This window comes from Prionailurus viverrinus, chromosome E1 (genome assembly GCF_022837055.1).
Source record: "Prionailurus viverrinus isolate Anna chromosome E1, UM_Priviv_1.0, whole genome shotgun sequence".
Taxonomy (NCBI): Eukaryota; Metazoa; Chordata; class Mammalia; order Carnivora; family Felidae; genus Prionailurus; species Prionailurus viverrinus.
This window is the reverse complement of record NC_062574.1, coordinates 49442421-49466137: the sequence shown is the minus strand read 5'-3', so window position 1 is coordinate 49466137 and position 23717 is coordinate 49442421. Positions and strand designations below refer to the sequence as shown.

The 23717-nt window shown below is 56.3% G+C and overlaps 2 protein-coding genes across 2 annotated transcripts; both read right to left on the bottom strand.

Moving 5' to 3' along the window:
• Positions 1–618: 618 nt before the first annotated feature.
• Positions 619–5594, bottom strand: TMEM235 (transmembrane protein 235). The gene is given in 6 exon segments (XM_047831850.1): positions 619–820; positions 822–840; positions 3694–3831; positions 3999–4079; positions 5442–5465; positions 5468–5594. Coding segments are annotated over 6 exon segments (591 nt in total).
• A 6528-nt stretch (positions 5595–12122) lies between these two features.
• On the bottom strand, positions 12123–20730 carry BIRC5 (baculoviral IAP repeat containing 5). The gene is made up of 4 exons (XM_047833712.1): positions 20538–20730; positions 20047–20156; positions 17727–17844; positions 12123–12351 (listed from the first exon to the last, which is right to left on the bottom strand). Exons 1-4 carry the CDS (start codon positions 20646–20648, stop codon positions 12262–12264), a joined length of 429 nt encoding a protein of 142 aa, XP_047689668.1. The 5' UTR covers positions 20649–20730; the 3' UTR covers positions 12123–12261.
• Between the last annotated feature and the right edge of the window lie 2987 nt (positions 20731–23717).

Genomic DNA, 23717 nt, shown 5'->3' with positions numbered 1-23717 from the left:
AGTACCAGCCCGTCGGAAGCGGCAGCCCCACCAGGCCCGAGAACAAGGGGGCACAGATGCATCCAGCCAGCCCACTCAGAGCCCTCTGCAAATCCCGGGGGGCTCCCAGGCACCCCTCTTCAGCATCCTCCCCGCCAACGCCTGCCCTCGAAGACCAGCGGACAGAACTGAGCCTAGGGGTCCACCTGCCTGTAAGGGCAGGTCAAAGGGTAGTTTCTGCGCCTGAGCCAGGGCCCTGGGAACGAGGACAGATGGCTCACCAGGACTGGTGGAGGAGGGCCACCGCAGGCCCTGCCCGCGAGACGCCAGGGGGCCCGCTGAGCACCCCCGCCCCGGCCCCACTGACGATCTCGGGCCACTTGCTGTCTCTTGCTGGGAGCCCTTCATCTCATGCCTAAGAGGAGGCCAAACCAGTTAGTCCTTAAAGGGCACAAACCGGGCACGGGAGGCCCCCCAAACATCTGGCTTTGCCAAGCAAGAGGAGACCGGATCCTTGGCTCTGCCCCCAGCCCCCTGCCCCACCCCCAGGGGTGCCCTCCCAGCCAGAGCTCCAGCCAGGCCTAGGCATGCGAGGGCAAACTGAGCCCCTCTCCCCGCCGCCGCTCGCCCCTCTGAGACTCAGATGACCACGGGGCGGGGGACACCCGGCTGCCGGCTCAGGCTGAGGGCTCGGGCCGCTGTGAGCAGGGGGAGGCCGCTGAGTGCCTCCGAGGCGCAACAGCCCCAGGCCGGGGCTGCGGACCAGCCGAAGCTGATGCGGACGTCCGGGGGGCCGTATTGGTGGGCAGTCTCAGGGAAGGCCAGGTGCGAGTAGCTGGTGACCCACCAGGGTCAGGGCACCTGGGGGAGGGGGCAGGGGGACCACTCCGTGGGGCTGCCCGCTGGGGGCAGCTGCCTAACCAGGTCCTGGCCAAGGCGGTCCTGCAGACACGGCCTCGGAGCCCCTGTCCACTGGCCTTTGGGGGAAGCGGAGACTCCTATCCAGTCCCCAAACTCACCCCACAAAACCCCTTACAAACAGCACCACCTACACCCCAGCAACGGTCCCGACTCACATAAACCATCTCTGTATCCCAGCACCCTCCTGTATTCCCCGGAGTCCCCAACACACACACACACACACACACACACACACACACACACACACACAGCTAGTGACCTCTACTGGGAGTCGGGGGCTCCAGAGCTCTGACCAGGCTCCCTCTTCTTTGCACATCCCCCCCGCTTCATTGGGTTACCCCCTCCTCTCCTTCTGGCCCTAGCCTAAGTGTCCGGCCTCTGCAGTCCCTCTCCCCGCCCCCAAGGTCTCCGATCCAGGCCCTGCCTGCCTGATCCCATCACCCCGTCTTCCCCTGAAGCGAACACCCTCCTCCCTCTGACACTCCGACTTTGCACAGGGTGCTGGGTGCAGTGACCCTGTGCCCAGAGGTTCTGGGGCAAGCTAAGAGTTGGGCACTGGGACATTTTCCTGTTCACCCCGAGTCAGAAGGACCACCCCAGAGAAGCACTCCGTGTCCCACAGCTGCAGGCTGAGCCTACCCTTTGTGCCAACTGTAGGGAAAGCTGGTGGGGTGGGGGGGGGGGGGTCGGTGCTGATGCCCTCCACAGGCACTTCCTGGCACAGGGTTCCCTCTGGACTCTGCCCAGCCAAGGGCAGGAGGCTGACCAGAGCTGATCTGGATGTCACTGGGGCTCAGAGAAGGGGCGTAGTCCTGGGGTCCCCATATTGCCTGACTCTGTCCCAGCCCTCTGTGATCCCTCACTTGACCAAAGATGGGAAGGAGAAAGGCAGGACTCACGGCCACCAGACTAGGGCTGGGCAGAGCCGCAGCACAAGTTTTGGATTCAATTTGGGGAAGGACGTGAAGCCCCCTGGAGGGGGCCCTGGAACTGGGGTCACCACCCCGCAGCAGGGCTGACGAACGGCCGCTCTCAGGCTCCCGCGGGAGCTCTCACGCAGCGGGAGTCCCCAAAACAGAGGTGTCTGTCTCAGCCTGTGGCGCTCAGAGCTCCCGACCAGGCCACCCAGGCTGCCCACTGGCTGCCTCCGTCCAGCCCGGCAGAGGAGGGGACGCGGTGTAAGCTCTGGAGCCTGACTCCCCGCCTGGAACAACCCCCCCACCCCGTCCCCCGGCCCGGGGACGGGGACAGCAGCTCCAGCTCCTGCCAGACCACTCTCTGAGCCGCTGACCTCCACCCCTGGCTGGCAACGGAGCCTCAAGCTGGGCAGGGGCAGGGGAACTCATGCTCCTGTCTCAGGGGTGGGGGGGCACCCCGTCCGGCTGGGTGTTCGCCCCCGACCCCTCTGTCCCTCCTCCTCTTACGGCGCTGATGGTGGGGGTAGGCGTGGGGCAAACTGGCCTCAGACAGGTCCCCTTGGGGTGACATTCCTGTCCCTGAGCCCCTACAGCTAGTGTGTCTGCCACGTGGACGGGCTCCTGTCAATGATGTCAGCTGACCTGTTTCCAAGGAGTCCCCCCCCCTCCCCCCTGCAAGGAGAGCAGTGGTGCAGCCAGACTGGACCCTGGGCGAGGGGAGCACGTGAGGCGTTGTTCTTTGAACCAGGTTCTCCCTCCACCCACTGGCCAGCGCCCTGGTTCTGAGAGCCTGACGCCAAGGTTTCCCGGATACAGTTCCACTCTCTTACTGGCTTCCCAAGGTCCTCTTGATTGGATCTGGGCCCACACAGCCTGTCTCTGGGGTCAGGCCACAGCTGATTTCTCCCGCTTTCATTCTCTAAAGCACATGCATGCCCAGGTTCCTGGTCCCCCAGTCTCTTGGCTCCAGGCAAGCCCGCCGAGTCCGTCTTGACCAAGGCCTCCCACAGGGCACAGCATCCCCTGGGGAGGAGGCGGGCCTGCCCGAGAGGGAGCCCCAGGCCCACATGGTCTGGGTCTCAAGTGCCATGGCCCTGAGAGTAGAGCTGGCCCGGATGCCAGACTCGGCTCAGACCTCACCCCCGACAGCACAGGCCACTGAGGACTGACCCCGAGGAGCCCCAGCCCACCATCAGTGACCTCCAGCCTTGGGCTTCTGGGGGCACCGGCTGGCTGCCAGGGGCAGACGGCACCAAAAAGCAGTGAAGCTTCCTGCTGACCTTGGGGAATCCTTGACCGTCTCAGCTGGAGGCTGGGACCCAGAGAGGCCTCGGCTGCACCCCTGCGGGAGTGCCTGGCCCGGTGCCCGGCAGAGTCTAGATGAATGTCAGCTGATGAACTGTCACCAGTCATCGTCTGGGCTAGGCTGGGGTCACTGCCAAGGACTGTGAGGCCCCTTTTCACCTGTCTTAATGCCTGGCCCTGCCCACTCTTCCTCCTCCTACCAGGCCAGCCTGGGAAGGAGAACAGGTAGGGGTCAGCCCATGCCCTTCCTGCGGGTCTAGTAGGGCAGGTCCTGGGGTCGCCTCGGGGAGTCTCATGCCTCCCATGCCTAGAAGCTCAACCTCAGGGCTCCTCCATCCCTCGATCTAGGCCCACAGCCAGAACCCCTGCCCCTGTCCCTACTATAAAGGCCTCTACCCCTGCCCCTGCCCCTGCCCCTGCCCCTGTCAAGGCTGCTGCCACCCAAGGTGCCTTTGGCTGCTGCTGCTGGATCCCCAGGGTGGGCCCAGGCTCAGCACAACCGATGGGAGCGGGGAAAGGGTGGCAGGAGAGGAGGCACGCCCTCCCAGGACCCAAGGCCCCCAGGACTCACCTCCCAGCAAGAAGTAGCAGCCGGCGGAGAGCAGCAGCAGGACGCTCTGTGCCAGGGAACCGAAGAGGCCGCAGATCCAGCCGCACACGACAAGGACGAGGCTCAGGGGCAAGACCACCATGACAGCTCGGTGGAGGGCTGCCAGGAGCGGGGGCTCAGGGTGCGGGCGGGGACGCGGACCGACCCCCCCAAGGCAGATCCAGGTGAGCGCTTCAGAGTCCTGTCTGCCTGGAGGTCCGCCTTCACAGGACAGTCTCACCTGGAGACTGGGGAAGGGACGGGCGTGACTCGGGCCCAGGACTCACAGACGAGGCGCTGCACCGAGGTGGAGGCATCCAGGCTCTCGCCGGCAAAGGGGTCGCTCAGGGGGACGCAGCTGTTTTGCCCTGCAAAGCAGAAAGGACGCGAAACCTGGTGGGCTGGACAGCTGCCTGGCCACCACCCACCCTGTGTTCCTCTGAGATGGGTGGGCCTGTGGGCACGCGGCGAGGTTCCTGCCAGAACCCAGTGGGCTGACCAGTGGCCCCGGAGCCCCGTCAGATTCTCTCCTGGACCCCAGAGCCGCGGCTCCAAATGGGTTTGGAGGGTTTCAGACCTCGTGTTTTGTTTCTACAACATACACACGATACCGACACGGATGCCTGTCTACAGTTTCACGCCGCCCTCAACCTTAAGCCCGGGGCCGTGTGCGTGCTCACATGTGGCTTTGTCTGGACAGGAAAAGGTGCAGGTCATGGGGTGTCTGACTCCTGCACACACGTGCACACGCGCCCACGTTTGGAAACACACGGGCACACGCACGCGCACACAGTCACACACACAGAGATGCTCACACGTTGATTCATACACACAGGGACACAAGCTCACCACACACATTTCCGTGCACACACGCCTGCACTCACACTGACGTATGCACACACGTTCACACCCTCTCACAGAGCCTGCTGACCCCCAGGGCTGGTTCTGTGCAGGGGAAGCCCCCCGGGGTGGGGGGTGGGGAATGCCTTCCTCTCTCTGGACCTGGCAGCATCTATACAGGTCTGAAATGCACGTGGCACTCCTGTTTTGTGCCCGTGTGCATGTCAGACGATCAGGTGGGGGCAGCGGTGTGTGTGTGTAGAGAGATGGGGGGGGGGGGTCTCAGCCCAGAGCCCTGGCTGTGCCAGGCTCAACCCTGGGGCCAGCAATCAAGACACAGCTGGTGGTCACCTTCCCAGGGTGCCTTCCCAAGGGCCCCATACCCCTTGGTGAGGAGGAACCGCAGAGTGGCCCCTGGGTGCCCCCTGTCCCTGCCTCTGCCCCCTCCTTCCTGCCACCGCCCCCCCCCCCCCCCCCCAGCTTGCATCCTGAGAAGCATCATTCTCTCCCTCTCCGGCAACGACTTGCAGGCTGAGCAAGGACAAGGTCAGGCATCAGCCAGCAGCAGAGCTCACTGAGAGCCTGGGGCTGACCGGTCATCTGTCAAGTACGTGCCGCAGCTCCTAACTAACACAAGACACCCCGCCCCCACCCCCGACACACACACCAGGGCGGGCAGGGGACTGGCCACGGCTCCTGCTCCCCAGGCTCTTGGGTCCTTAAGGGGTCCCGCAACACCCCCACCCCCCGAACACATTCATTTCCCGCGCCTGCACTGGTAGCCCGACTGTCACCACCCAGCCGGTTCTGGGAGGGGACGGAGGTGGGGGCGTGCGGGGGCGCCACCCTGGCCGCGCCCTCTGCGCCCCGGGCCCGCCGCCCCGCCGTACCTTCGCAGACGCGCCAGAGCCCGAGTGCCAGGACCGCCGCGCGGCGCGCCCCGTGCGGTTGCCCGCGTCCGCCACCTCCAGGACGTACCGGTAGTCGCTGGCCACGGCGGCCGCCAGCAGCGCGAAGCTGAGCAGCGCGCCCAGCCGGGCCATGCGGGGCTCGGGGTGCAGGGTCCCGGGGAGCGGGGAGGGCCGCGGGAGTGGGAGAGCGCGGGGGGCGATGGGGAGTGGGGGAGCCCGGCCGGGCATGGGGCACCCGGGATTTGGTGAGCCGGGCCGGGGAGTAGGGGGGCAGGGTTAGGGGGACGCGGGGAGCCAGGGCGGGGAGGAGCGCCTGAGATTTGGGGAGCGGGCCGGGTCAGGGTTGGGCGCGGGGAGCCGGGGCGCGCAAGCCGGTGCGTCCGTTCTGAGCCTCTTCGGGACGCGGCGCCCCCTTTTCTGCTTGCGCGCTGGCCTCGCGATACGCCCCCCCCCCCCCCCCCCAGGTTCGCAGGAAGATCGGTCCCACCTCTCGGCGATGGCGATCGCAGAGCTGGGCCCCAGGGGACAGAACGAAGTCTCAGAGCGGCAGGTAGCGCCGCTGTAGACCTGGGTTCAAATCCCAGCGAACCGAGGGGCCGGCCGCTGGACTGGATCCCGGGACAAATGTCTTAATCGCTCTAAACCTTTGAGTTTTCAGCCTCCAAACGGCCGGGCCGAGGAGGAGGAAGGGTGGGGCCTGTGTCGTCCCAGGAGGGGGCTCAGCAGGCAGCTGACAGCCTGAATGGTGGGAGGCAGCCGCCCCTGGCTGGGGCACTTGGCCGCTGGCTGGCCCTGCGGTCCTGGTCTTAATCGGTCTCCGACTAACCAGAGGGATCCGGTGAAGTGGGGTGGGTGGGCAAAGGGCCTAGGCAGGCTGGCGAGGGGGCCGCAGGAGGGTGAAGGCTTGCTTCCAGTTAGCTTCTAATTACAAATGTCACAGGGGGCAGGGCCCGGCTCTGCCTGTCCCTCACTCACTCAGCAAACATGGACGAGGCGCCTTCTAGGACACGGTCAGACGCCGTGGGTGGGAAGCAGGGGAGTCTCAAAGGGCCCCCACCCAGGAGCAGGCAATGACTTGCATGGTAGGGAGGGGGCTCTCTTGGGTGCAATTGTGGGTGATGGGGGGGGGGGCCTTCTCTCTGGGCCCCTGGATGGTGGGTGGCTGCCCCACAGCGCCGGGCAGAGCCTGCAGAGACAGGGTCCGAGGCTGATGTCCACATCGTCACTGAAGGTGGCCCTTCTCGGACCAAGTAGCTTCATGACCCAGGGTCACCCAGGCTCTCGTTTCTGAATGTTCCAGCCCTTTTTCCTCCACTAGGGTTGAGGAATACAGTCAGGAAGCAGTCATTGAGACACTACCTCAAGCAGCATTCAGAGCCCATGGAATCATTTGGGGTTCCTGCAGGCTGTGCACCTTTCCAAGGCTGGGTTGGGGCACAGAGCAGGCCTAGGGGCTTCCCAGCTGTGGCATTGTGGGTGCCCCCTGCCCTGCTCTGAAGCTGGGGAGTGCCTGGGGCGGGGGGCTTCTCTCTCAGGGGGCATTGGGCCTGGCAGGTGAAAGAATTCAGCAAACACAAAGCAGGTGTTCTGGGCGAGACAGGCATCTACAAAGCAGGAGGTGAGAAGGGCAGGGAGCATGGAGGTGGGGCTTGCAGGGCAAAAGGGTGACTAGCGACCCTAACGTTTACCTATAAGGTGACAAGGACCAAGATTGCTTTAGTTGGCTCAAAGCCTTCCTGTGGGCTTGAAGGATGAATCTAGAGCCGGGGAGAACCGAGGAGCCCCTCTCTGGCTGTGTGCTGTACACGTTCCCTCCCAGTGACGCCCGCTGTTCAGCCAGAGCTGGTTTCGAAGGGTCTTCTTTGCACCCCCATAAAACTTAAACAGGATTCTGCTGTCAGGGCCAGGGCCAGCACTGCTTGAGGCCACTGTTCCCACAGGGCCATGCAGCTCTGTGCAGAATAGACAAGTGTTCCCCCCACACCCCAGTGCAGACGGCCAGGCTAGCAGTCTACGCCTCACTGCTTTAAAGTTCAGTGTTTTTAAACCCAATGTGAAGTTGGAGCCGCTGACTGGATTGTCCCCCAGGCAGTAAGCACTGGCCCTCGAGGGGCTACTTTGATGAATTCCCCCAGTCTCTGTCCTTGGGATGGACCCAAATTATACCCTAGCCTGGCTCTGGAAAAGTGCCACTTTTCAGAGTGACACACCCCCCCCCCCCCCCCCCCCCCGTTTTCACCGTTCATCCGTCTTCCATCAACTCTTAACTCATGATTAGAGCTGTCGGTGGCCACCTGGCAGGCACCACGCCCATCTCCAGGACATCGCCACCAAAATCAGGGACAGGAGGGACCTGGCCCTAACTGGGAGGCAGCCGGCCACATACCTAGTCAGTCTCATCCCCGGGGACCGACAGACCTGTGAAGGGCTCCTCACAACCAGCTGGGCTTGACAACATCTGTCCATCTGTGAGCCTGGTCACCTCTGATGGAGCTTTGCTAACAGGGTAACAGGAAGGTGCCACTGATGCCCCATCACGGGATGCACCTGCAGTCTCCGGAACGTACGCTTCTGTTCCCTCTGCCTGGCACACCTTTCCCCTCTTTGGTCGTCTGGCAGCCTCCTCCTTGCTCCTGGACAGACAGCTCAGTTCCACCCAATGCAGAGTTCATGGTCTTCTCAGCCTCCACACCATACGGCCGTTTGTTGGCCTTGGTCTTCCCGAGTTCCCTGCAGGAGACGAGTCCTCTCTGGCCTTGGTTCAGTTCCTGGACGTAGCATGCGCACACAGCAGATGCACAAGCATCTGAGTGAATGAGTGGGTAGATGGGACCACCGTGAGATCAGGTGGAAAATAACCACAGAGAAGTCAAGGCCCCAGTTTGGCTGGTCAGCTGAAAACGGGCTCAAATCCTGTAGGCTGAGCCCAGGGGTGAGGAAAGCTCTGGCTCAGCTGCTCTGCTCTAAGGGCTAGACTCACCCTGGCTGGGCCCAGACAAGAAAACGCTTTGTGCCGGCAACACTGGTTCACAGCAAGCTGAGCTGCACAACAGAACCTTCTTTCCTTTCCAATTTTTATCGAGACAAAGAGAGAACACACGCGAGAGCCGGGGGAGGGGCAGAGAGAGAGAATCCCAAGCGGGATCCCCACGGTGGGTGGGTGAGTGCGGAGCCGGGTGCAGGGCCTGAACTGTGAGATCACGAACTGAGCCGGAAACCAAGAGTCGGAAGCTTGACTGAACCACCCAGGCGTCCCAACAGTAAAGATGCTGAAAGCAAGTACAGACATCTTACTGTAGTTACAACAGGACAAAGTGGGTGAAGGGTACATGGGGCCCCTTCGTGCTATCTTCTCAAGCTCCCATGAATCTTAGTTCAAATTTTTAAAAATGTTGTGCTGATCAACGGAAACCCTGGGGAGGCAGGTTTCAGTTCCGTAGAACGAAGGCCTTTTCGACAAAATCTGAAAAACGGATTTCAAGACAGGCCTCAGCCCCCAGAGTCAGGCAGTTGACCCCGGCCACCCCTGAAAGGCCGGGCGGCATCACGAATCAGGGAGGGCCCACCTCTGAGGCCAGGATGCCTGGGTTCAAGCCTTACCCCTAATACTTACTAGTTGTACCATCTTGGCCAAGCTTTGCCTCTTTGCAAGTCTACACACACACACACACACACACACACACACACACACAAAACGCAGGTAAGATTACAGGAGGCTTCAGAGACGATTTTGAGTTATTTTCAAGGGCAGTCTGCAAAGAATGGTCAGCACCCCAAAGGGGTGCCGACCTGCAGACAGTGGCAAGTGGCTCCGTACTTGGCGGGTCACTTTTGGTCAGGCCGGTCCTCTTCACAGTGCTGGGGCAGGTGGACGATTCGATTCCCGAGGCAGACCGCAGGGCTCTAACCTCTCAATCACCCTATCTACCTGACAACCCACCATCCGCGCTGAGTGTGGAGCCTGCCTAAGATTCTCTCTCTGTCCCTCTCCCCACTTGCGCTCTCTAAAGAAAGATTAAAAACAAAAACGAAAGACAGAAAATACATTTGTAGACGTGCAAACGCGGGAGGGACTGAGGGTCAAGCTCCAGCACGGTCCCGTTCCACAGCACAGCCCGACAAAGCCAAGAACTGCATCACTGCCCGCTGTGCAAAGGGCCAGCTTCTCTACAAAGCCGACCTGTAAGGACCAGTTATTAAGGTGAAGTATCCACGTACCGACTGGCACAAATAACCAAAAATAAGCAACTTCGAGGAGTATAGAGGCTAGAATGCTTTCTCCCCCAACTAAACTACTGCAATAAATATTCTCCAACATTGAAGGGAAAAGCACACTTTACTCAACGACTGAGATGTGGCAGAAAAATAGAAGCCTGAGATGTGGGGCGCCTGGGGGGCTCGGGTGGTTAAGCAGCCGACTTCAGCTCAGCTCATGACCTCACGGTTTGTGAGTTCGAGCCCCGCGTCGGGCTCTGTGCCGACAGCTTGGAGCCTGGAGGCTGCTTCGGATTCCGTGTCTCCCTCTCTCTGCCCCTCCCCTGCTCATGCTCTCTCTCTCTCAAGAATAAAAAGTAAACACTAAACAAAATTTTAAGAAGAAAAAGAAGCCGGAGATGCATCTTGCATAGCTGGTTCACACCTGGAACGGGCCCAGACGACACGCACAAGTGGGCCTCGTGGCCCAGGGCCGGCTTTGTGTCTGCCAAGGCTCAGCCCTTCCCCACACCCGTGTGGGCGGGAAGCAGCAGTTGGCAGGCTAGGGAACCACGACAAAAACCCAACAAGACTTTAAAAACCCAGGAGGAGACCCTGAAATGAAGTGTTTGAAATGAAGTCGTTTTTATTTTTCAGAAATGGCGGGATGACCTCCAACCGGGCCGAAACAATCCACCCTGCAGCTCGATTTCACGGAGGGAGAAACAAAATCTGTCACCGTAACTGCTGTGTGAGCCTCTGGGAGGACAGCAGGGAGGACCGGTGTGGAGACGACGACGTGGACGGGGCACGGGTGTGCGGGAGCGAGCAGCGGCAACGGAGACTCGGCCAACCAGGGCCGGCGGATCACCCGCAGTGGCCTCCGAGTCCCCACACGTCTGAGGCGAGTTCCTGAGCCACTGCACTGTGCTCGGGGAGGGAGAGCCGGCGTGCGGCTGACGACTCAGTCGGGCTGTCTAGTGGCGAAGCAATTTCATCAACGACAATTTCTGCTACCCACTTCCCGCTACCTTGCTCTGTCTCCAAATCCACCTAAGGGTCACCCTGTTTGCCCAATGACTTGGGATGGCTTTGTGCTCACTTAACTGCAGTTTGTGATGTTCTGCGAAGTAATAATGCAAACAAAGTAAGAAAAGGACATTGCAGAACCTCAGAAGCTGAGGATGCGTCTCACACAGACACCGTGACACGAGAAAGCCAGCCGAGGCAGCGCAGGTTTCACGACGCCACGTTAGACGAGGAAGCCACAGCTCAGGTTCAACAAGTGCAGGGGCCGGACCCCCCGGAGGGCAGCCTGTGCGAGGGCACCGTGGCCGGGCCCGAGGGAGCAGCCCAGCTGCCATGCCCGTCACCACTGCTCCAACTTGGACGTCACGCAATCGATGATCTTGTAAAAGATGGCAAACAATATAAACAAGTTCCCCATAAAACCCAGTTTCCCCCCAAAGAGAGTCCCGATCCACCTTTTAGATCCATCGACTCCACTGCCTTCCTTGAGGAGGGTCCACATTAGAAAGACACAGGTGCCCTGCCAGCCACCTGAGCCACGTCACGAACAGGAAGCAGCTGTTTGCAGAGGCCCGGGAACAGAAAGACCAGGAAACTCCTTCCGCGGGTTTCTCGTCCCAGCCTGCCTGTCCCCAGCCGTGTGACGGCTCCTCCAGGGCAGGGAGCCAGGCCTCTAGAAAACGCACTGTCTCGCGTCAAGGACCTCTTCCCCACCCGTTTTAGAGAAATGTCACAGCCTCGTGGTGTGCCTGTGGTGCCCGCTGGAGGTGAAGAGACACCTTGGCTTCACTGTCAAGACCTCTGCCCTCCCCCGCCGCACTCCCGCCGGCTGGGCTTCTGTCACGCCTCGAGGCCCGAGGCAGTCTGGGGCTGACTTCCGCCAGCTCCCCCGGTACGAACTTGAAGATCACAAAGTGACGAGACAGGCGAGGAAGCCCCTTCCCACACACGGCACCTCCAGAGCTTCGGCAGGGGAGGGATTTTGTATAATCCGCTCTGGAGTGAGGGAGGCCCGCGCAGTACCACAGACCTGACGGGGGAAAAGGATGGCCGCACGACTTGTCGCGTCCAGGTGAGGTGACACGGGGTGCTGACCACACGAGACACGCGCGCTAGAAACTTAGACTATTACACAAATAACATCTAAAATGGTCTCCTTCACTCTCTGTCTGTCCAGTCACAGCAGACCCACAGAAGCATTCGGGCATCGAATCTCAGGCTCCACGGCTCGTCAGCCTGAAGCCCAGATGTTTCCCTGTGAAAGGGCTCTGCCCACGAGAACACTCTTGTCACCTGGTCACCCTGGAAAGTCCAGGAACCAACGGCCCAGAAACTACCGAAGAAAAGAGAGAGAGAGAGAGACTCGGTCACTGTGCTCAGCAGCACCGGCTGTGCAGAAGGGAGCCCCCGGCACCACTTGCAAGAAAAAACCAAAAGCATAGCTTAAATATTCTAATTTCAAAACGTGGACGTCCTTTCCTAAGGCGCGGGGAAAGGGCCCCAGAAGAGCCGGTCACTCTGGGGCGCGTGCGTGGGCAGCCGCGCTCCGCTCCGGGCCCAGCGTGGTGGCCGGGGGTCACTCCAGGGCCGCCAGCTGCTCAATGGCACAGCGCACTCTCTTTGCAGTCTCTTCAAATTCTTTCTGTTTATGGCTGGTTTCCTTTGCCTGGAAAGAAAAACAAAAAGGCCACGTGAACCCGAACTGTGCTTCCTGATCACACCCTGCAGGCAAGATCAAAAGGGGAGGGGCGCCTGGGTGGCGCAGTCGGTTAAGCGTCCGACTTCAGCCAGGTCACGATCTCGCGGTCCGGGAGTTCGAGCCCCACGTCGGGCTCTGGGCTGATGGCTCGGAGCCTGGAGCCTGTTTCCGATTCTGTGTCTCCCTCTCTCTCTGCCCCTCCCCCGTTCATGCTCTGTCTCTCTCTGTCCCAAAAATAAATAAACATTGAAAAAAAAAATCACTTTAAAAAAAAAAAAAAAGGGGAAAATAAGGAAGCATTTACTGAGCACCTAAGTAAATCGGGTGCTGTGCCGGGGGGGGACACCCAGCCATACGGGGTGAACGTGCTGATTCAACTCAAGGGCCTGTCGTTTAAACTGCACCCCAATAATTATAACAGACGACATTTGCGCAAACGCCATTCCACCTGCTTCACACCCATGAACTGCTTTATTGTTCAGCGTCCCTGTGAGGCAGGCGTATCATTATTTCCATCGTACAGATGAGGAAACCGAGGGCCAGCGACGTGTCCAACTGTCTGTGGAAGGGCCCTGCTCTCGACCAGCACCCTGCACGGCTTCCGAAGCTCCCCCAGGTGAAGTCCAGAGCCCTCTCCTTGTCCACTCAGAGACACTGCTGAACATCAGCTTTCTCCTAAAACAGAAGAACTTCTTTTGCCGCCAGGGGCTCCCGGAACCTGCCTTCCGACCTTGTCATTCCCCTAAGCGTTGTGTCCAGGAGAACAAATGCCGACCTCATTAGCAGATCCAGGGACCTTTTCCCCTACCCTGATCTGTGTTCTCCTTGGCTTCTCTGACACATTAAAAACGAACAGACCTTTATTGGGTTGAATTTGTTTTCTAGGGGCAACTGCCTCTTGATTTCAGCTCAGGTATGATCCCACGACCATGGGAGTACTCTGTGTAGAGCGTGGAGCCTGCTTAAGATTCTCTCTCCCTCTCTCCCCTTCTGCCCCTCTCCTCCACTTGCACGCATGATCTCATACATATTATATATAAATATATAGTTGTCTAATTAGAGGCTAACTTAAAACAAAAAAATCACTTTTCAAGGGGCGCCTGGGTGGCTCAGTCGGTTAAGCCTCTGACTTAGGCTCAGGTCACGATCTTGCGTTCATGGGTTCAAGCCCCACGTCAGGCTCTGTGCTGACAGCTCCAAGTCTGGAGCCTGCCTCTGATTCTGAGTCTTCCTCTCTCTCTGCCCCTCCCCTGCTCACACTCTGTCTCTCTCTCAAATATAAATAAGAATTAAAAAGAATTACTTTTCAATATGTACTTTTTTGGATATCTTACTTTTGCTGCATGTATAAGGCTAAAATTACTAATTAAAAAATGCCTTTAAAAAATAAAATTTAGGGGCGCCTGGGTGGCGCAGTCGGTTAAGCGTCCGACTTCAGCCAGGTCACGATCTCGCGGTCCGGGAGTTCGAGCCCCGCGTCAGGCTCTGGGCCGATGGCTCAGAGCCTGGAGCCTGTTTCTGATTCTGTGTCTCCCTCTCTCTCTGCCCCTCCCCCGTTCGTGCTCTGTCTCTCTCTGTCCCAAAAATAAATAAACGTTGAAAAAAAAAAATTAAAAAATAAAAATAAAAAATAAAATTTAACATGAAAAAGGGAAAACAGCACATGACAAGAAACAGTGTGCCTAGTAACGGAGCCTCGTCTTTACTGACAATGGAAAGATGACAATGGCTTTTTTTTGTTTTTAAAGTAATCTCTACACCCAATAGGAGGCTCAAACTCATGACCTATACACATCAAGAGTTGCACACTGTCCCCACTGAGCCAGCCAGGCGCCTGGCCCATGGCCTTGCAAAATATATTTTGTATTTACTTTCTTCTTCTCTTTCAAAAAAGCCTAAAATTAATTAAGCCCCTATGTACACAGTCTGTAATTTAACCACCACAACACGGAGGTCAACATCTCCATTTTATCTATATTCTTAATAAAGGTGGATCAAAGCAAAATTCAGAAACTCACTATGAAAAACACAGTAAGGGGCACCAGGCTGGCTCAGTCGGTGAAGCGTCCAACTTCGGCTCAGGTCATGATCTCGCAGTTCCTGAGTTTGAGCCCCTCGTCAGACTCTGTGCTGACAGCTCAGAACCTGGAGCCTGCTTCGGATTCTGTCTCCCTCTCGCTCTGCCCCTCCCCAACTTGTGCTCTGTCTCTCTCAAAAATAAACGTTAAAAAAAAAAAAATTTATTAAAAAAATAAGTAAGTTAAAAAAAAAACACATTAACACTCACTGAGCACACATGCGCTATCTGGAGCTTAGGACCCCTTTTTCCTTCCTCTCGTGCCTCACTTCATCCTCACTGTGGGTGCCCACAAACTCTAGCCTGGCCCTTCTCTGCTGCTCCCGTATGAAGTTCGTCCCCTGAACGGATTTATTTTCTAATTGGTTCCACTTTATTTCATTTTTCTCTAAATGCAGAGGTGGCCATGCGGCAGCAGAAAACGAGTCACAGGGCGTGCGGCGTGCTCCCAAGTTAGACCCCCGACAGCCCCGGCCGTCTACCGATGCAGCAGGCCTTCTGTGCGTCAGGACCCGGGTGGGCTGCTCGTCGGTGATCCCGTCACGCTGTTTAGCGCCTCACATTTAAATCTGGGGCCTCAGAAATCCACAGCCTCACAGCAAACATTTGTCCCTTCGGTATCCGTGTAACCCAAAACGATTATTCCATCGTGTTCTTTTGCCAGAACGTCTGGCAAACGATTATCTTAAACTACATACTGCAATCACATAACCGATTTAATAAATCATTCAAGGTTTCAGCCTCCAACCTTATTTACCCCTACAAAACACGAGGTTTGCGTGCCAGCCCGCCTCCAGGAGGGCGGTACCCTAGAGTGCCCACCTGGGTGCTCCAGGGCGAAGCAGACAGGCCTCTGGTGATGCCGGTCCCCTGCACTTGGCTCTGACTCGACGTGACCATCCATTCACATGGAAACGTGCATGGGGACCCGAGGGGACCCGAGTTGTATTTTATACTAGCGATAAATTATTTGCAGCAGGGGCGTCTGGATGGCTCAGTTGGTTGAGCATCCAACTCTTGATTTTGGCTCAGGTCACGGTCTTGCGGTTTGTGGGTTCGCGCCCTGCTTGGGATTCTCTCTCTCCCCCTCCCCTGCTCATGCGCGCATGCGTGTGTGCTCTCTCTCTCTCAAAATAAGCGAATAAACTTAGAAATTATTCACAGCAAATCACAACTGGCTGACACTCTACAACACCACGTCCAGCAAAACCTCTCGCAATGACAAAAACACCATGCAGCGCAGCAGCGACTGGCCGCATGCAGCCGTTGGACAGGTGAGATGCTGTTTGTATGACCGGAGCACCAAATTCTGCATTTTACAGGATCTTCATCATAAAAGCCAAGTGTGGCCGATGGCCACAGTGCTGGGCAGCACTGCTCTAGAACGTCACAGTGGTATAGTTGAGTGCCACGGGCCGACAGAAACTTTCCTGTTGTGGAAGTAGTATACACCAAATAAGGAAAGTCTGAAAGCTTACGCTTTGCATTCTTCTTTAAAATACATACATTTAAAAATGATCTGGAAGGAAACACATCCGTTAATGGTGGGCACCCTAAGTATAGAGGTAGGTAGGGCTTTTGATTCTTCCTTACAGGAATTTATATTATTTATTTTATAATTAAAGTAATAAAAATAAACACATCATGTTAAAGTATTTGCTTATCCTGACTTGAGGAGAACAAAAGCAGCCCTTGGGGGAAAGCAAAGCATTTTCTTCCCACCCCCGCACTTCGGTCCCCTAGATGTTCACCTGGTCCGGTTCCGCCCCACCACTGTGCACGCAGATGCTGGTGACCGAGCGTCTCTCGGTGGGCTTCCCGCTCCAATGAGCCCCCCTCCCCACGGACTGACTGCCCTCACCCAAGAGCCCCCCACTTGACATCGTTTTGTCTGTTTCAGTGCCGCACAGTTCGGTTTCAGCCGCCCCGGGCCACACATCAGTCTCCCTCCTGCTTGCCGGAGGACGGCTTTCTCACGACTGTCCCCTAAGTATACAGGCTGCTCTGTCACCTAGAATGGGGTCGGCCAGCTGTGGTCTGCGGGACCCATGGCTTGTTTCTCATACAGTCATTAGGCGAAGGATGGTTTTCACGTTTTTAAACGGTTGCGAGAAGCAGAACAGAAATACTACCTAACAGAAACCAGGCGGCCCTCGAAGGCCCGCGAAGGCTAAAATACCTCGGCACTTCACAGGTGTGCGGGCCCCCAGCCTAGAAGGCTCTCCCCAGCCCACTTCCCGATTCCAACACCGCGGCTCCCAAGGCCCCCACGAGTCAACACCTCTTCCACACCTTTTGCTATACTGACCACCAATTTCTTCCCCCTTCCTAACAAAACATAACTGGCCCTCAGCATTTAAAACCTACCCTACTGGAACTATTTCGTAACCATCTCTAAAAGGGAAGGTCATTTTCAATCAAAAAAGGACCTCAGAAACCGGGAGGGCGGGGCAGATCAGCCTTCCATTTTGCAGCAGGGAAAGTGTGGCCAAGGCTGGTCTCAACCCGCAAAGCCCACGAGTGGCAGGGACAGAACCAGGACACTGACCGCCAGCCCAGTGCTTCGCTACGGTATCAACCCCCGAACGTCTGTGCTCTGTAACACGGCCATACTTAGCAAATAAAACTCTGGGGAAAAAAAAAAAAAAAAACAAACCCAAGTAATTTTTTTGTATACATCCATACAAAACATGAGCTCTACTAAGAAACTATTCCCTGTGTACCTGAGATTCAGATTTAACAGGGAGCCCCGATTTTCTCTACGGTCTGGGCTGCTGGGTTCCCACGCCTTAGTGGGTCCGCAGGTTCACCCCTCTTCTCTCCGGATACCCTAGGATGCCTGTCCCCAGGTGAAAGTTCCCTTGCAGAAACCCAAGGTCCTTTCCCCCAACACCCACAATGCTCCTTCCCTGAAATGGAGCTATGTGCTCCCAAACCCTCTGTCTCCACCACGCTCACACACATGAACGGCCTCCCACAGACCGTCGCCGAAGGCAGGAGCGCCAGTCTAACCACCGCCGTCCCACCACCAAAGGCACCTCACGCTAAACACAGGAGGGAGCACGTTTCTCTCCCATCTGACTGCACGACCCCAAGGCCACATTCCAGGACAGATGCTTTCCTGTCCTTTGTATCCTCACATGTGCATCCGAGGGGCTTCAAATGTTAACTGAGGAGAAGAGCCCCTCCAAAATGAGGGCCGGGGAGCTCAGTGGTACAGGTGCTCAACAGCTTGCCCTTGGTTCTTATTCCCGATAATACATACAATTTTGTTCTTGGCTCTCTCTTTGTCCAGTTTCAAAAATTCACTGAGGGTTAATTCTTCAAACTGCTTCTTGACAGAAAGAAAGGCACAACCAGATGAATGCTTCTTATGTTCCTCTCTAGAAAAATCAATACAGGAGCACGTCAAGAGAGAAGAGTCAGGGAGAGAGAGGGAGAAGAGCAACCGTCTGTCACCAACACCCACCACCCCGCCTCACGGACACGCCTCCCTCGGCTTCCGAGCGCAGTGCGAAGTGCACAGGGCCAGCGGGAGGTCCCGGTGCACCCTGCCGCACAGGCCGTCTCTGCCCTCCACCACCCCCCGCCCCCCACCCCCGTGGACGTCTCGCCACCACGCTTGGGGCGGATGGGTTTTATACGGAGTCCCGTATAAATGAATAGGCATTTCGACGAATAGGAAGCGTGACACGGTGTGAGCGCAGAGGTAGCACACGCCAAATCCCTCTAAAATCCTCAAGGAAGGAACCCTTTGAAGTAATGTCATTTCCCTGGAATTGCTACATAATCTGCTGGTCCCGAATAAGGGCACCATCGGCCGGGCTTCTCCAGGGGACTCCCCGGCTTCACTCTCTGCGCTGGGACTTTTCCCTACACAGTGGACAGCAGTGACCACAACAGTACCGGAATGAACGCACAGCCACACAAAGACCCAAAGGACAGCCCGCAGAAACTAGCCTCTGAAAATATTCTAGCACTGGGAAATTCACTCCCGGGGTGTCTGGGTGGCTCAGTCCGTTAAGTGGCCGACTCTGGACCTTGGCTCAAGTCATGATCTCTCGGTCGTGGGATCAAGCCCCATGTTGGGCTCTGCCTGGGAGCCTGCTTGGGACTCTCTCTCTGCCCCTCCCCCACTCGCACAAGCACGCTCGCTCACGTGCTGTCTCAAAATAAATGAATAAACTTAAAAAAAAAATTTCACTGGCAAGAATACAGCCAGCACTTTGCCAGTGATCCCTGGTATGATCACCACGCCATCCCAGTCAACAATGGGTCATGAGAGCAAACACATTCGTGAAGACAGCAACTCTCTTCTGGCCAAGGAGAGACAACTCGGGTGATTCTCTAGAGGAAAATATTAAATTTATGGAAGCGATCGGTCCCGGCAGGGAAAAAAAGGTGAGAAAAGAACGTGGCATCAGCGTCACATACAGAAAGTCAGCTGTCACTGTCTATCTGAACATATACACAGAATTTTATTTATTTATTTATTTACTTTTAACATTTTATTTATTTTTGAGACAGGGAGAGACAGAGCATGAACAGGGGAGGGGCAGAGAGAGGGAGACACAGAATCTGAAACAGGCTCTAAAGCAAGTTCTGGATGCAAAACAAATCATTACCCACAGAACAGAACACACACCACGTAGGGGCGCCTGGGTGGCTCAGGCGGTTGGAGGTCCGACTCAGCTCAGGTCATGATCTCACAGTTCATGAGTTCGAGCCCCGCGTCGGGCTCTGTGCTGACAGCTCAGAGCCTGGAGCCTGTTTCAGATTCTGTGTCTCCCTCTCTCTCTCTGCCCCTCCCCCACTTGTGCTCTGTCTTTCTGGGCGCCTGGGCGGCTCAGTAGGTTAAGTGTCCGACTTCAGCTCAGGTCATGAGTTCGAGTCCTGTGTTGGGCTGCCGGTTGTCAGCAGAGCCCCCTCTGTCCCCCTCTCTCTATGACCCTCCCCTGCTTGCGCATGCTCTGTCACTCTCTCTAAAAAAAAAAACAATAAAAACATTTAAAAGGGTGGTTTCTGTGGTACATGAATTACAGTCCAATAAAGTTTTATTTAACTAAAAAATTGTAATGTTTATATTTGATAGAGACAGAATGTGAGCAGGGGAGGGGCAGAGAGCAAGGGAGACGCAGAATCCGAAGCAGGCTCCAGGCTCCGATGGGGAGGGGGTGGGGTGTCCTCGAACCCATGAACGGCGAGATCATGACCTGAGCCACCCAGGTGCCCCTCAATAAACCTTGAAAAAACTCTGTAACCAGGGAAGCCCGCAGGTCACAACAGGATCCGCTCCTGTATTCTGTCAAACCTGAAAGGCATCAGGTACAGAACCCTAAGAGCGAGCCTTTCTTCGGCATCCACTCTGAGGGCCGTTTGGCCACATCAGGTTTGATTAGGTTGAAAGCACCACCGGGGCACCGACACACAGACTCAGCCATCAGCGGTAACTGTTTAGGGCACAAAATGAAATTGCAAAGCCAGGGCCCCATCGCTAAGTTTTTGCAGGCCCCGCCCACAACAAAAGCCGGGGGTGGAGCCGGGGCTCCCTGGAAGCGGCAGCGAGGCCGGCCCGGGGGACTTACATGGGGTCATCGTCTGGCTCCCAGCCTTCCAGCTCCTTGAAGCAGAAGAAACACTGAGCCAAATCGGGCTCGTTCTCAGTGGGACAGTGGATGAAGCCGGCCTCGGCCATCTGCAGGGGAGAGCTGAGGCTCAGGCGCTGGCGGGGGCGCTCCAGGCTCCCAGGAGCCCACAGTGGGAGGGGTCGCCCGGGATTCAGGAGCCCATAGAGGGAGGGGTCGCCTGGGACCGGAAGGCCACAGAGGGAGAGGTCGCCCCGGGGGCCCGGGAGTCCACGGAGGTAGAGGTCGCCCGGGATTCGGGAGCCCATAGAGGGAGGGTCTGCCCGGGACCCGGAAGGCCACAGAGGGAGGGGTCGCCTGGGACCGGAAGCCCGCAGAGGCAGGGGTCGCCCGGGATTCGGGAGCCCGCAGAGGCAGGGGTCGCCCGGGGACCGCGTCGGGGCCCTGGGGAGGGGCGGGCCTGGAACCGGCGGGGGCCCGTGCGGTCTCACCCGCTCCGGGGTGCAGGCGCAGCCCTCCAAGAACGGCCAGTTCTTGAACGTAGAGATGCGGTGGTCCTTGAGGTAGAGCTGCCAGGCCGGGGGCAACGACGAAGCGCCCATCCCGACACCGCAACCGCCGAGCGCTGACTCGATTCAAATCCGGAGGTTGGCGGCCGTCGCGGGGCATGTCGGGAACGCACGGTCCCTGAGCGCGCCGCCCGCGGCCTTCTGGGAATGCAAGGCTGGGCGGCGCGGTGCCTGCTGGGAGTTGTAGTCCTTCCGCCGCGCCCTGCGCCGTCCCCGCAGGCGCTGGTCCCTTCCCCCATTTACCGCTTTCTCGAATGATTGCAAAGTCTGGTGGGAAGAGGGGCTGAGGAGGCGCTGGAGTCCCTGTAACGGGTTCAGGGACTGGCCCCTGTGGAGCACATATAAATTTAGCCTGTGCCCACTAAACACTCACTCCCCTTTTTCATAAGTTTTTGTAACAAATATTTAATTCACAGATCAGCTTTTGGCTAAATCAAATTTTACCGATAACAGCTTCTGCCAGTTTGGGCCTTCTGGGTTATTTGTACCACGTTCCTATTGTCTGGAGTCAACATTTTAACATCTAAATGTAGTACCTGAAAGAAAAAAATCTCGAGGCTTTCATCAGCGTTAGTAAAGACACTGAGCATGTGCAGTTTGGGCCGTGGTCAGACTAATTTTGTTCATTTCTATGGGTAACAGTCTAAGAATTGGATAAGAAACTGGTAGCCTGCAGGGGCCCCTGGCGGGCTCAGTGGGTGGAGCCTGTGGCTCTTGATCTTGGAGTTGTAAATTCAGACCCCTCGTGGGATATAGAGATTATTTAAACAAGTAAACTTAAAAAGAAAAAAAAGTTGGTAGCTTGCATTTATTTCCTAGCCTAATGCAAAAGAAAATTGCGAGCAACACGCGCTTGTTTTAAACCGCATTGCTGGGATTACAAGGGAGGCTGATCATCTCAAACCTGTCACTTTCATCTTTCCTGTGAATTGCCTCTTCATGTCTGCTTTGCTGTTGGGTTAATGACATTTTTCCTACTGCCGGGTGAGTTTTTATTCAAAAGGCACTTAGCCTCATTTGTCCTGCCCTCCGTGCCCTGGACCCAAGTTTGTTGTCTTTTCACTCTGTCGTATATTTTTTCTTGCAGAAGTTTAAAATTTTTATGCCGTTATATTTATCACTCCTTTTCTTTTTGACTTTTTTTTTTAGTTAGTTTGTTTATTTTGTAATCTCAACACCCAAAGTGGGCCTGAACTCAGCACCCACTCCCAACCCCTCCCCAGTCAAGAGCCACGGTCTCTTCTGACTGAGCCAGCCAGGTGCCCCTGACTTTTATTTTTTGTTTCTGGCTGGCTTCTTTTGTTTTGTTTTTGCCACCCTTAGAAAGGCTTGTTCTGCTCTGAGATGATTTAGAAAAGGTATTCATTGAAGATTTCTTTTTTATTGTTAAAGTCTTGATCTTAAAAAAAAAAAAGTCTTGATTCCTTCAGAAGTATACCAATGGAAGGTGCATGAAACGGGTTCGGATTTGTTTTCCAAGATCTGGCCAGTTGCCCCCACACTGTCCAGTAAGTGGCTTTGAACAAAGGCAGGTTTGAAACACCACCCGAGTCACATGCTTAAGTCCACTATGTGCTGGGGCCCATCTCTGCAGCGTTGTTTCTGCCCATGGGTCTGTTTGTCTGCTCCTGCTCTAGCTAGATTTTTTTACAGGTGAATAAACGGAGACCCAGAGTGGCTGGTGGGAGTCTGGAAAGGACAGGGAGTGAATCCAGTCTCCAGGAACAGAGCTCTGAGCAGCTCCTGACTGCTAGGCAACCAAAGAGGGCCAAGACAGGCCCCCACCTGCTCCACAAAGTCAGGAGAATTCTAGAGGGCTTCACTGCCGCCCCAAAGCTTCAAGGAGCTTTAAGGACAAAGGGACAGAGAAAGAACTGAAGTCCCTGAAGGCATCGCTGACCTCCCAGACCTGGGCGTCCAGGAGGGGCCGGGGGCAGTGGCAAACTTGGGAGAGAACAAGGAAAGAGAGGGAGGGTGGGTGGGGCTGGTTCCCACCTCAAAGCGGTGTCCCAGCAACGGCAAATCCTGCAGCCTACGGGAAAAATCTGTGTGTCCTCTGTCAGGAACAGGGTGTTCTGAAGTCACTTCCCGAGCTGCAGGGGTGGCTGAGTGGCGCCTCTCACATCCGCAGGCCAGAAATAAGAGACCTCCTCAGTGCTCCGGCTCTACGCGGGCTGCTGGCTTCTATTCTTTCAATGTCACAACTTCTTGGAAACTTTTTCTTTTTTAAAAATTTAAGTAGGCTCCAAGCCCAACATGGGGCCTGAACCCATGACCCTGAGATCAAGAGTCATATATTCTACCATGCTCTATCTACTGAGCCAGGTGGGTACCCCGGGAAACTTTTTACTGTATCATTTAAAATTTTTTTTAATTTTTAAAAAAAATTTTTTTAATTAAAAAAAAATTTTTTAACGTTTATTTATTTTTGAGACAGAGAGAGACAGAGCATGAACGGGGGAGGGTCAGAGAGAGGGAGACACAGAATCCGAAACAGGCTCCAGGCTCCGAGCTGCCAGCCCAGAGCCCGACGCGGGGCTCGAACTCACGGACCGCGAGATCATGACCTGAGCCGAAGTCGGCCGCCTAACCGACTGAGCCACCCAGGCGCCCCATATCATTTAAATTTTTAAAAAATATTTATTTATTGTGTGTGTGTGAGAGAGAGAGAGAGCGAACAGGGAAAGTCAGAGAGAAGGGGAGAGAGACAGAATCCCAAGCAGGCTCCATCCTGTCAGCACAGAGCCTGTCTCCGGGCCTGAAATCACAAACCATGAGATCATGACCTAAGCCGAAATCGAGTCAGATGCTCAACTGACTGAGGCACCCAGGTGCCCTGCCAGTTTTTAAATTTATTTAGTTTTAAATGTTTATTTTTGAGAGAGAGAGCATGAGCAGGGGAGGGGCAGAGAGAGAGGGAGACACAGGATCCGAAGCAGACTCCAGGCTCTGAGCTGTCAGCACAGAGCCCCACGCGGGGCTCAAACTCACGACCTGTGAGATCATGACCTGAGCCGGAGTCAGGCGCTTAACCGACTGAGCCACCCAGGCGTCCCTACACCATTTTTTAACAAGCCATGAAAATAGTTATCCAGTCCACAG